The 13,050-nt window shown below is 36.8% G+C and overlaps 1 protein-coding gene across 2 annotated transcripts in view; it reads left to right on the forward strand.

The window, feature by feature from the left end:
* The first annotated feature begins 2,951 nt into the window (after window positions 1–2,951).
* Window positions 2,952–13,050, forward strand: part of LOC131074650 (uncharacterized) — a 47,986-nt gene continuing 37,887 nt past the window's right edge. Inside the window, exons 1-5 of one of the 2 annotated variants that reach the window (XM_058011311.2) lie at window positions 2,952–4,119; window positions 4,205–4,405; window positions 4,687–4,800; window positions 4,955–4,992; window positions 5,130–5,244. In XM_058011311.2, the coding sequence (XP_057867294.2) occupies window positions 4,051–4,119; window positions 4,205–4,405; window positions 4,687–4,800; window positions 4,955–4,992; window positions 5,130–5,244 (537 nt within the window). In that variant the 5' untranslated portion in view covers window positions 2,952–4,050. Of the gene's footprint in view, window positions 4,120–4,204; window positions 4,406–4,428; window positions 4,566–4,686; window positions 4,801–4,954; window positions 4,993–5,129; window positions 5,245–13,050 lie in introns of those variants that run through there. The other variant, XM_058011312.2, reaches the window with a different exon arrangement.

Here is a 13,050-nt window from a genome sequence, read left to right on the forward strand (position 1 = left end):
TTGTTGAATTTGAGAAAATTCAATCACTAGGGATTAATGTTCAATTAACTTGATGTCATTTTTCATAAAGAGTTGTCTGGACCTATAGTATTAATATGCTAAACCTTACTATCTAATGAAAAAACTCGTCTAACTAGAAAGAACCATTTATCTGCTACAACATATTGCAAACTTCGTGGTTAATTTTCTTCAACCTTGTAAGAAGGCCAACTATTGCTCTGTGATATGCAAGCCATCTAATGATTTTATAAATTATGATATTAAAGACAAAAGGGAGGATGAATAAGCATATCAAATGTGTTAGAGAAAAGTTGATAATCTACATTTTGATATCACTCTAAGCATGTCTTTATTCCATGCATAAACTATGTTGATAAAAAAATGTCTTTGTGGTCCTCCTTGGGGTGGTTGGAATAGTAATTATATCACATAGAATATCCAAACAAAATAATTTGTCAACTTTGTGTTAGATTGAATTCATGGATTTGTATCTCTCCTATTGTCCATACAATAGATCTAGTTGGATGTATGCTCTTGCTACTTGATTTTCTTGATTTACCTCACTTGCTTTAGTGGTCTTTATATATAGTTAAGGGAGACAACTAGATTCTAAGGGTCATGGAAATGAATAAGGACAACAAGCTTTGTATATGTAGATGCTTTAGGATGATACAATGCGTAATTATATTCTTTTTAGATGCTCCAATTGAAGTGTTCCTAGAATAATCCTTTATCAAATATGAATGATATGCAAATAAATATCAAGATTATATGATATTAAAGGATCAAATAATGAATGCAGTCAAATACCTTTAAATACCAAGACACAAAAATAAGTCACGTAAAATGCGTATTGAGTTGGTTTAAGGTGGGAAATGAATGGATGGGTTTGGATCAAAATTTGAATTTTATAATTTAGGAGTCAAATCTATGATTGTGGAATCAATGTTAGGTACATTAGATTGACCTAATAAAAAAAGATGGTAGAATCAAGGTGGAAATGGAGTAATTATATAATTAACATACACACATTCGTAAATACTCAATTTCCACCTTGATTCTAGCATCTTTTCATACCAGGTCAATTGGATGTGCATTACTCTCTCTCTCTCTCTCTCTCTCTCACACACACACACACACACACACACACCCACACACACACACACACACACACACACACACACACACACACACACCTAACTTTTAAAAATACCATTTGTTAATATATAATTGCAATATACAAATTTCACCATCATTAACACATTAAAAAATAAATATACAAATTTCACCATCATAACCTTATTGATAAAGGAGCATTATAGGAACACTACCCCAATTGTGGATTAGAGTTGAGATCCAAGATTGAATCTCAACTGTCCATTTGATTCTCCTAAAAATGTATAAAGAAAACCTATCATTCATCATCTTGATATCACCATTTATGTATCTATCTTTTGTCAGTTTCATCATCTAGGGAATGTATTTGCTATGCTAGTGAAATAAGCGTCCACATTCATCACAAGCATATCTCCACATAGTGCATTATAAGAGGTTTGCATGAGTAAGGTGTTTTAATTGGTTGATTTCAAATGCTTTTTGTTTTGCTCTATTTTCATTAAATTCATGCATATAATTGATTTAATTTTTTTTTCCTATTGCAACCTTTTGTATCACATAAGTTCTCATTTTCTTCTTATTACTCATACTAGGGTATAAACACTACACTCGAGTAACTTAGGCTTAGACCCTTGATTTGTGTCTAGTTCTTACTAACAATCAAACTCTTAGGGGTTTATATAAGCATGGACAAGCTCACAAAAAATATAAAGAAAATTAACTTTCCATGAGCTTAATCTAGGCTAATTAAATAATGCAACCATCAAAGAATAAATCAACCTAGACTAATCAATCAAGAGTTATATAGAGTATACACTTTTGGAATTAAATGTTAAATTAAGAAAGTAAACACAAATCAAGTGTGTACATTGATATGGAAGAATATATTGATGTTTTGTGAAAACTCTTTGTCTTAGAATTAGAAATAGTGATTTCTATCTATAATCTACCTTGTGATCAAAATAATTTGTTGACTTTGTAGTAGATTAAATTTGTGGATTTGGGTTGTATCTATGAGTTTGGATCCATCCTAAGTCCATATAATTGATCTACTTGGATGTGTGCTTTTGCTACTTGTTTTTCTTGATTCACCTTGGTTTTTTGAGTGATCTTTATATATACTTACGAGAGACCACTAGATTGCAATGGTCATGGAAATAAGGACAACAAGCTTTGTATACATAGATGGTATGAAATGATTCAAAGCATACTTATATTCTTTTTAGGCACTTCAATGCTCCTTTATCAAATGCGAATGATACACAAATAAATGATTTGATATCAAAGGACCATAAATGAATGCCATTAAATACCAAATACATAAAAAGAAGTTACACAAAATATGCATCAAGTTGATTTAAAGTGGGAAAGGAATGTGTGGGTTTGGGCCAAAAATTTGAATTTAAAATAAAAAATTCTAGATGTCATATCTATGAGTGGGAGATCAATGTTATGCACATTAGATTGACTAAACACAAAAGGATGCTAGAATCAAGGTGGAAATGGAATATTTATATAATTCACATACACATATTCCTAAATACTCCATTTCTACCTTGATTCTAGCATCTAGATGCATTATATCTATACTTGTATAATAGATATGAATAATAGTATAAAGAAATGAACCCATAAAGATATACCATTTATTAATATGTAAATATTCTTTTCATAATTAATACAAAATGAAAAAAAAATTAACATAAATAATACAATTTCACTATCATAAACACATTAAAATATATTATTGTCCTTTTCAAAGAATATGGAGTTTCATTTCCAAATTTTAAGTGAGCTTTGAGAATTTCCCGGCCATTATTAATAGCAGATCTCGAGGCTAACAATCACATTCAATAGAATTGAGCTGTTGCCTCAATATTAATTAAAAAAAGCAGCAGATATTATACAGACAATTCCAGTTGGCGCCGACTTGGACAAACATGTTTGTTCGCAAGTCTGGAATCCATTTCTCTCACCACACCCAATGATATGCTTCCTCAACAAGCGCGGAATCGATTTAAAAACTGGCTTTTACTACGCATTCTTAAAGATTTTTTGAATTATTGAATTCAATACTTTGATTGTATTGTTATCTAACAAATTTTAGTTAAATATAATTTTATCTTCAATTTAGTTAGATAATAAATTTATTCTGTACCAGTAAAAAATTACATAACACTACCTGAATTTTGTCAGTGACAGATCCATGGGGCCAGGGCCCAGCGGTGGTACCTCTTTTCCTTTCTTCTTTCCTTTCATGATCCGACAAAGTTTTGTTTTTGAGGGTTTGAAGAGTGGAAAGCAAGGGTTGAGGGTTGAAGCTCAGGGCACTCTACTCACCAAACAGCCGTCAACTACTCGCGGTTGGAAGGAGTTATTGTCTTCAACATCCGGTGGGTAGCACGTCTCAGTTGAGGAATACTAAACCAGTCTACTGTTTACCCAGATTGGAAGATTTACAATTCCCCTTGTTACGTAAAATGAAGTCGCCTTCGGTAATTGGGAAAGGATTCATTTTATATGAAAAGAAAGTCTCCCACTTGGGTAATTGGGCAGTCGTAAAGTGTGGGGGCAGGTGGAGCGTGGAGAGTGAGCGGAGTGGAGCCTCTGCACAGTCTTGGTGGGCCCTCATGGCCATTCAACATAGCCACATCCACAGTCAGAACTGGAGCTTTGATTGCTCGCATAAAGCATTGTAAGCAACTGCCGCGGATCATCCTGAGATCCATAATTCCATTTCAATAGCAATGCTCTGCTTCGCCCAATGTACATTGGCCCTCATATGTTTTCAGAATTCTTTCTGTAATTGGACTTTGGTTTCGCACACACGTTAGACAATAATGTGTATGTGACCAGCAAGCAAATAGCTTTGCTCTGAAGAAAGGCTTTATGGTAGCCGAGTAAAGCTGCTTTTTTGTTGGGATTTGAGGCAGAATGTTTAAGGCAGCAAAGTCGAAGAGCAAGAGTAAAGTTGAGTGGAGATTCCAGTTTCAAGCTACTCAAGTAAGTAGGCAGGATGGGCTAATATACCATTGATTTTGATTTTGATTAATGATGGTTATGGTTATGGTTTCACCTGTAAATTCAGGTTCCACAATCAGGATGGGAGAAGATGATAGTCTCCCTCGTATCAGTGGAGAGTGGCAAAATTGCAGGTAAGACAGGAAGGGCGTCATTTCAGAAGGGGAATTGCGAATGGGCAGACCCAATTTATGAAACAACAAAGCTAGAGGGAGATGCGACAACTGGGAAATATGAGGACAAATTCTACAACCTCGTACTATCAACGGTACTAATCACTTGTGTGAATGAGGATCCTAATATTTTTTATTTTTGTGTTCGGAAGTAGTAAACAATCCATTGCTCGGGTGCATGAATAATCGAAGTTTTCGACTGAGCATTCCCTCCACCAAATTAGTCCTGGATAGGATCGGACCTCATCTCCTATGGTATAGGCGAATTCATTCAGCAATTGTCCCCAGTAAACCAAAGGGCCAGTTGATCTCATTTTATTTACTTAAAAAGATAACTTTGTTACAGGAGCTGAGATTTCCTATTTCAATTTGGCAGGGGTCTTCTCAGTTGGGAAATGCAAGTATCAATCTCACAGATTACATAGGAGCTATAACTCCAGCGTCCATTTCTCTACCTCTTAAAAGCTGCATCAACGGGACTATTTTACATGTAAGGCGTCCTAAAGCAAGCGTGTACAATTAATGTAACTTCGACCTCTTATTTTATGCTTTATTCCTTTTATTGACCAGGCAACAGTTTAAGTGGTATAGACATATCTCGTGTAGAACCATTATCATTTACACGCCCAGTTTGTTTCTTGCAGGTTACAATTCAGCAGCTCACTGCAAAACCTGGACACAGGTGAAGAATTTCTTTCACTCTAGAGCCATCCTTCTTATATTGTAGCATAGACTCCAAATCTTAAGCAGATTATGGATTTGTTCTTAAAATGAATTTGGACAGCTGTAGATGTTGAATTTCTGGTTTGACCATTGCAGAGATAGTTATAAGCGAATGCAGCATCATATCATGACTGCTGAATATGCTGACGAGGATGACCTCGATGATACAACTATATTTTCTGACGTGACAGCCAATGGTCACGGCAGTGAAGTAAGACCTTTTTGCTAATGTCAATGGCTCCTCACTAGAAATTCTCTGTAGAATAAGGTTATTTTCCTACTAATTGCATTTTATCAATAGCTTTTATACCTTTGCATGATGCTTAGATACAAGCAGCTATGTGTGTCAACTTTTTAGTATTCAGTAGCCTATAACTGTTGCAAGCATAAATCCTATTAGATTAACATGTCATAGTAATTGAACGAAATTTTACAACATGGAAAACGGACAGTATGTAATATTAGCATGGAAAAATAGGAGCAATATTTAAAAGAGACGTGATTTTTTCTGCAATGTTCGGCACATGCAAGATTTATGTGATGCATCAAAACTTCATACCATTCACCTTATATAACAAACTGCACATATCACTCTCGTCTTAGACATTTCTAGTTAGTTTGTTCACTTGCTTTCCCTATTTTGTGATTGGGGTATTGACTACTCGAATAAAGAATGTAGCTGCTGATACAATCATCTAGATGTTTAATTTATTACTCCAATGATAAGCTTTATCTCACTTTTTATCCATCTTGTGTTTGATATGAACATGAAAATAAAGAATCTTGGTATAGGTTTTAGCATGCATCACAATTAGAATTATACTTTATTATTATTGTACAGGGTTAATGCTAATAAGCATTGCATTCTACTTACTCCTCCATTGTACACCATTGTGGAAAGAACCATGACCATCGTAAGCCTTCCATAAAAGAACTATTCTTGTGGCCAATGGTCATAAAATGCTCCTTGCTATCCCATACCTTAATGCATATCAGTCACGCCTGTACACACTACATGACTACTCTTTGCATCTCGGGAAATCCCCCATTCACCCTCAGCTGGAAATTCACACATTACCCCTTCAAACCCCTATAACTCCCTTCAGCATACATATGTAACCCAAAATCATGTATTGAATTGTCATGTATGTATGTACAGTTCCCAACAACTAAATATCTGTGTTCCATGGGGATGCGTCTCTAGTCCTCAAACCCCGTCTTGGCCCCCAATGGTGTTTTGGGTATGGAAGGATGGCAGGGATGTTCACTAGCCATCTCCAAAGATCTTCAAATCTTTGAAATGTTTCTGAAACGTGTTGCAGAAATAGGGAACACCGTGGAAATGTTTGGCTCTCTCTGAGACAGCTGGGGACCGATACATCCCTCGATCGTCCTTGGAACAGTCAGATGTTTTTGACAGCAAAGCAATATTTATAATGTTTTAAAAAAATAGTTCAAAACATTAAAAGAGACTGTTAAATATGTCATGATAGCATTATAACAGCAGCGATAAATATATCATGACAGCAGTATGACAGCAGCATAACAGCAATTAAATTATCATGACATTATTGACAACAACAGTAGTATAATGGCAATAAATATATCATTACTCAGATTCATAGCTAATGATATAACTTTTCTAAAGTTAACGCTAACAGCAATAATTTGAATTTCTGATTTCATTGTTCAAAATAGTCCCGAGCTTCAAAATTCTTATATGATATTAGAGTAAGTTATTATTGTTAGTTGCAAAAAAGATTAAAGGTGCATTGGCCATGGTCTGGTACAGTGTAATGTGGTTGGCATGCAAGCTCTGCAGACATCATCCAACATCATTTTAACAGGGTCATGCTATATTGCTGCTATTACACTGCTGTCCATTAATTTGTAGAAATCTCTCTCTCTCTCTCTCTCTCTCTCTCTCTCTCTCTCTCTCTCTCTCTCTCTACATATACATATACATATACATATACATACATACATGCATATCTCTCTACATATACATACATACATACATACATACATACATGACATCATGTATGTATGTATATGTATATGTAGAGAGTGTGTGTGTGTGTGTATATATGTATGTATGTATGTATGTGTGTATATATATATATATATATATATATCCATTATGTACCACTTAAATAGCCTTAAAACACTATAGATATATATTTATTTATTTATATATTTCATATATATTGCTGTCAACCCAAACTCCCTGTAAAATGCCCCCAGACTGCCATCCCCGAAATGTGTCCTGCCATTTTGCCATCCCCTTCTTGGAAACACTGTGGAACATAGCTAAATATGTATCTTTATGTGCCATGGCCATAGGTTGCCATAACATGTGCTCATATAATTAGATGAATTGCACATGTGAAAGGACTTGCAAGTCAAAGAGTACGAATTGACTTGCATGTGGTAAAATTTCAGCCAAACAATGACAATAATTTGGCATAAGGTTGACTAAGGACTAAATGGAAACCCGCCTCACTTAAGCTAATAGTGGAATTTCATTATTAATTTTATGTGAGGTTTGTATTGATCTATAGTTCACTAATGCTAATAACCCAAATAAGAGTCGACTCTTCTCTTTAACCATGCTAAATTAGGGAAAAATCAATCACTGGGACTCCTGTTCAATTAACTTGATGTCATTTGTCATACAGAGTTGTGTGGACCTGTAATATGCCAGGCCTTTCTAGCCAATGAAAAGAATTGTCTAACTCGAAAGATCCATATTGTTTGTAGTTCCTGTATTTGATTGTGTGAGAAATTTATTAACCATCAATGTTTCAGATCACACTCCGTGATCCATCATCGGGAGAGCAATAGTTGGCCTTCTTGCAAGGTTGAAAAAAAGTAACCATGAAGTTTATAATATGTTGTGGCAGATAAATGGTTCTTTCTATCAATGCTATCAGATTTCCACAATCCATTTGAATATTGTTTGTGCTTTCTGGATTTGATTGTGTGAGAAATTTATTAACCATCAACGTTTCGGATCGCACATTATTGAAATTGGGTAGTGCCTATACCAACTTTTCCATCACCTTCTTCAATATTTGGAATGTGTGCTCCATGTCTTCGGTCTATATGAACTCCATTTTAATCATCTCACATTGTCCTCATGATAGGCACAAATCCCACTAAACTTATTGATGAACTTTTGGTAGAAGCTTTCCAACCCACAAAGCCTCAAATGTTATGTTAGGCGAAGGCCATTCCACAATTGCCTTCACCTTTTGAAGGTCCATCTACAACTCTTCTTGAGAAATCGCAAATCCAAAGTACACCAATGACAAACCTTCTAGAAAATGGCTCGTTCATCAACCACATGAAAGTGTTGGATGCATTTTTTAGGCCAACGATGGCATCACTAGCTACTTGTAACCCATCCTTCATCTTGAAGGTTGTGTTCTATTCATCATCCTCTTTTATCTTGATCTAATGATAGCCACTCTTCAAATTGATCTTTGTGAAGTACATGCAATCCATCAAGTCATGCATGCACAATGATTGAAACTGATACTTGATGGTGATCTTTTTGATGGTGCATCCTACATTATCCATCTTTCTCTGGCAATAGAATTGTAGTTACTACACATGGGATGAGGCTTTCTCTAACTAGCCTCCTCAATTAGCTCCTCTACTTTCCTTCTCACCTCCTTTTGCAGACTAGACCCTGGAACTAGGTCTATTGCATGATTGATGTTGCACACAAGTGGTAGACCATTTGGAACACCCTTCAATGTGATGTCCTTGTACTTATCCAAAATCTCCTTCAATTTGGTGGAATATCCTCTTCATTAGCACCCTTTGGTATCCCAACTTGCATAGGATTGGGGATGACTGCAAGGCACACATTTCTTCACCCCCTTTAGGGATTGATTTCCCAACACAAGTAGCACTTGTAGGCTGCTCTCCACTTTTGCATTAGTATATTTCAAACTTCAAAGGCATCAACTTATACTTCTTCCCATCCTTCCAAGAGGTATAGGCGTTTGCATGCCCATTGTGTTGCACCTTCTTGTCATATTGCCATGGTCTCTCCAACAACAAGTTACAACAGTCCATTTGCAAGATATCGGATAAGACCTCATTCGTGTACATGGCTTCTTTGAAATGGACCTCGAATTGCTTATTCTTCAACTTATGGCCCTTCAATAACCATTAATCCTTGTATGGACTCTTGTTTTTGAGCCTCATTAGGCCCAACTTCTCCATTTTAGGAGACTAGTTTGTTATTGTTGTTATTGTTGATGTTCACCTTGTAACACTTCCCTTTTAAACTTGCAAATGGTCTTGACAAGTTTTTCCTTCATGTAGGTGTATTCTTCTCACGAGTACCCTCTTCATGTTGAGTGCCTTGTAATTGGCTCATTTGTACATCCCATCGACACATTGCTCTTAGATCTTCCTTGAGCAATATGGATTCTTGCTTGGGCATTCAAATGTATGATACCCCATTTCTCTGCATCACTAACATGTTTTGAAAAAACCTTTTCTTTCTCGTCCTTTCCCTTGAAAGGACTCCCTTATCCTAGATGCATCTACACTAGCTTGCAATGTGCTTGCCTCTCCTTTGTGTGCTTCCATTAAATCCACCTTCTCACCATGTATTGCAGTCCCTTGACCTTGTGCTAACTTGTAGCTCCCTCGTGCAATGCTTTGTTGTCTCTGTGACAACTATGCTTCTACCTCCAATGTGTATGATAGGCTTCCATCGACTTGGGAGTTACCATGCTGAACTTGTCCTGAATTACATACTCGGTGACTTTCTTCATGCCCCACACAAATGGTTAACTGATAGAACTCCTTGATGTGCAGAGCTCATTTCTTTGTGCCTCAAGTTTTAGAGCTTCTTGAATAGAGGCAGCTTGTAATCCATAGGTAGAACTTCACCCTCATCTTTTCACCCATCTTCTTCCAAGCATAGATCTTCTCCTTCCCTTGTTAATGCCTATCCTTCTGGACAGTCTATAGTGATGCATGCCCCTTGCTTGGTGCACGTGAATTTCATCCTCTGCAGGTCTTCCACAAACTCATTCTCAAAGTATTTCTCTAGCTTTGCAATCCACTCCATCAAATTTTGGACAAAAATTCCAAATAATTGGAAATGTCCATGCACAACTTGCCAACAATCTTGGAATTTTCTCTCCACAATCTCCTTTTTTCTAGGTCTTCAACAACCTCATCTACATGCACAATTTGCACTTCATCATTGCTCAAGTCCACATTTGTCTCTTTGTTGAGCATTCTCCATTGCCTCCACCTTGCCTTGCGCATCCAATTCTCTAGATTTACTGCTTTGGGTGCTCAATTTCTTCCTTCTTTGCGAACATCGACTCCTCTATTTGGCATTCCTTCTTCCTCAATTGCTCTTTTTGTAAGGAAATGATCAGCACACCATCTACCCTATAGCCATTAGATATCATCTTTGCCTTCTACACTCACACTTTGTGGAAGCTAGAAATCTCTTAGCAGAAAACTTTTCACCAATACCCAGTGATGCTGACATTGCTTGACAGGCCAAACCTTACATTCTGATACCAAAATGAAAGCAGTTGCGATGAGAGGTTCTAGATACAAAAAGTCTAGTTGCATAGCACAAATCACTGTGGAAACAACACACCCAAGCAATGAGGAGGAACACAAGAAATTGGTGGAAACATGAAGTTCTATTGAATAACTAATGCAAAGGTTACAGAATAAATAATAGAATGCATGCAAACTCAAAGGTTTCCAAGACTAAAAGGCTCAATTGCGTACATGATTTGCATATTTATGCACAAAATTACAATCTCACTTGGTGAGCAACCATCCAGCTATCACAAATGCAGCATGCTTCAACATCCCATCTTACCAACTTGTCATTAACATTGAATGCCTCCAAATTTGTCATCAATCCAAGAAAATCTCATAGTTAAATGTAGATTAGATGGTCTTTGACATGCACACTAACAATTCTGACATGTAGTCCAATCAACAATCGTCGCCACATACTTATACCATGTGGATGTCATGTCGACTATCCAAAACAGAAATCATATGACACCAGTTGGTTAATGTCCTCTCCCAAATTTGCTTGCCCTAGAACCACAATTGCAACAAATTAGGGTTAGTGTTACATTTTTCACCAAGTAAAATATCTCCTTAAACAATGTGATCCTGGATTTGAATCCTGCAATCATATATATATATACACACACAGATACACACACACACACACACACACACGTATATACACACACAGATACACACAATCATGTGTGTGTACATACATACATACATGTACTTTCAATTATTAGGGTTAGACAAGAATATCTATAATATTATACAAACACATTAGGGTTTGGAGGAAGAAACATGATAGGTCCACCCAAAGCCATACCATGCAAAGCCCAAGAGCAGAACTTTGGTCCTCTTGGCCCCAGTGGTATGCAACATGGACATCTACTCGGGGTGGCCTACCTAGTGGGGTGCTTGTACCTGGTTTCCCTATGCATGCCTCATCTCCTAAGGTCAATAGCCATCATTGTAGAGTTGGAGAGGAGATTGTAAAGGGGGATTTCTTGATTGTTTTAGCTAAGCCCAAGAGCGGATTAGTATCAGAGCCCTCTTGGCCCTAGGGGCAAGTAGCATGGTCATCCCTAGGGTGGCCTACTTAGATAACCATCTTATAACTCCCTCTTACACCACCGATCCTTCATACAAGATGGGTTTCAAACAGTTTCATTATCAGGCATATGCACTTTATATTTCATTATATGAATGCACATACATAAGAGATAATTATAGTAAAAAATGCATAAGCTCAACATATACAACAAAACAGTTGTAAGATTATAGAATGCTGATAAGAACTGATCTGGAAAGAGCACTAGACTGCATGCTTTCAAACCTGGTCTGAATATAAATCACTGTGGGTAATACTGGATGTATTTGCTGATAGATGTATAGAGGTTCGATCTTAAGTTCCTTTTGCTTGCTTAATGTGGAATGCTTCTTGTTTTATGCTGCTGTTTCCACATGGGGACTGCCAGCTGTCTTCTTGTTTGACTGTGATATTTTATTCTATTTTTGCTGATGTCCAATCCTGCCTCTTCCGCCTTGGAACTGCTTCCATATATACCTTGGTGACTTTATGAGGGGAGGTGTCCTTTGGAATGTGGCTGCCTTCTCAACGGAGACGTGACTGTTCATTTCTTCCTTTTTTGGAGTCTCTCTATAACCAATATTATTCTTCTTAATCACATCATTAATGACAATTTGTTTTCCTTCATTGATTGCTGTTGATGACTTCTTAATCATTTGTTCATAATCCTTGCTCTTTAATGACTTGGCATGTTGTTTGATTCACCTTCACAGAAGGTTGTGAAGTCTTAAGGATAAGATGATTTTCTGATTATTGTTGTCTTCTTCAAAATGGGGGTCATTACAAGTTGATCTCAATCTCTTTGCTGATATGTGTGTGTGCCATGCATGCCTATTGATCACTGTGCACCATGTTGCAATCCACTATTTTCTATGCATGCCCAAAATTGCTCACAAAACTTAAAAGACTTGTAGGATTTTGCGTCTGCACTTGGATGCTCCTTCATAAGGTATGCCCCTACACCTAATGTGAAGTTGCAAACTAAAAATTAGAAGATAAAGTGCCTTCAAGTGCCCTAGGTGTGCCTATGGAGGGTTGGATGTCAAAAAGTGGGATGAATACACAAGTGAAGACCAATAAGCTCACCTTCATATGCTGAAATTAGGCTTTTATCTTCAAAACACCAAGGGAGACCGTTAATCCAAGCTTCCCTAACATCTTGGTTGTCATTGATCAATTTGTCTAGCTCTTGCCCCATTTACCAAGGATTGACACTTGTCTCCATCAGGGACAAGATCCAAGTACATGGCATTGAATTGCATATGTTTTGAGGTAGGAATCAGATTCAAGTCGACAAGATTGGTCAACAAGACTTCAAAGCTTCATTGGAGGATCTGCCATGGATAAAAT

This window comes from Cryptomeria japonica, chromosome 4 (assembly GCF_030272615.1).
Source record: "Cryptomeria japonica chromosome 4, Sugi_1.0, whole genome shotgun sequence".
Classification (NCBI taxonomy): domain Eukaryota; kingdom Viridiplantae; phylum Streptophyta; class Pinopsida; order Cupressales; family Cupressaceae; genus Cryptomeria; species Cryptomeria japonica.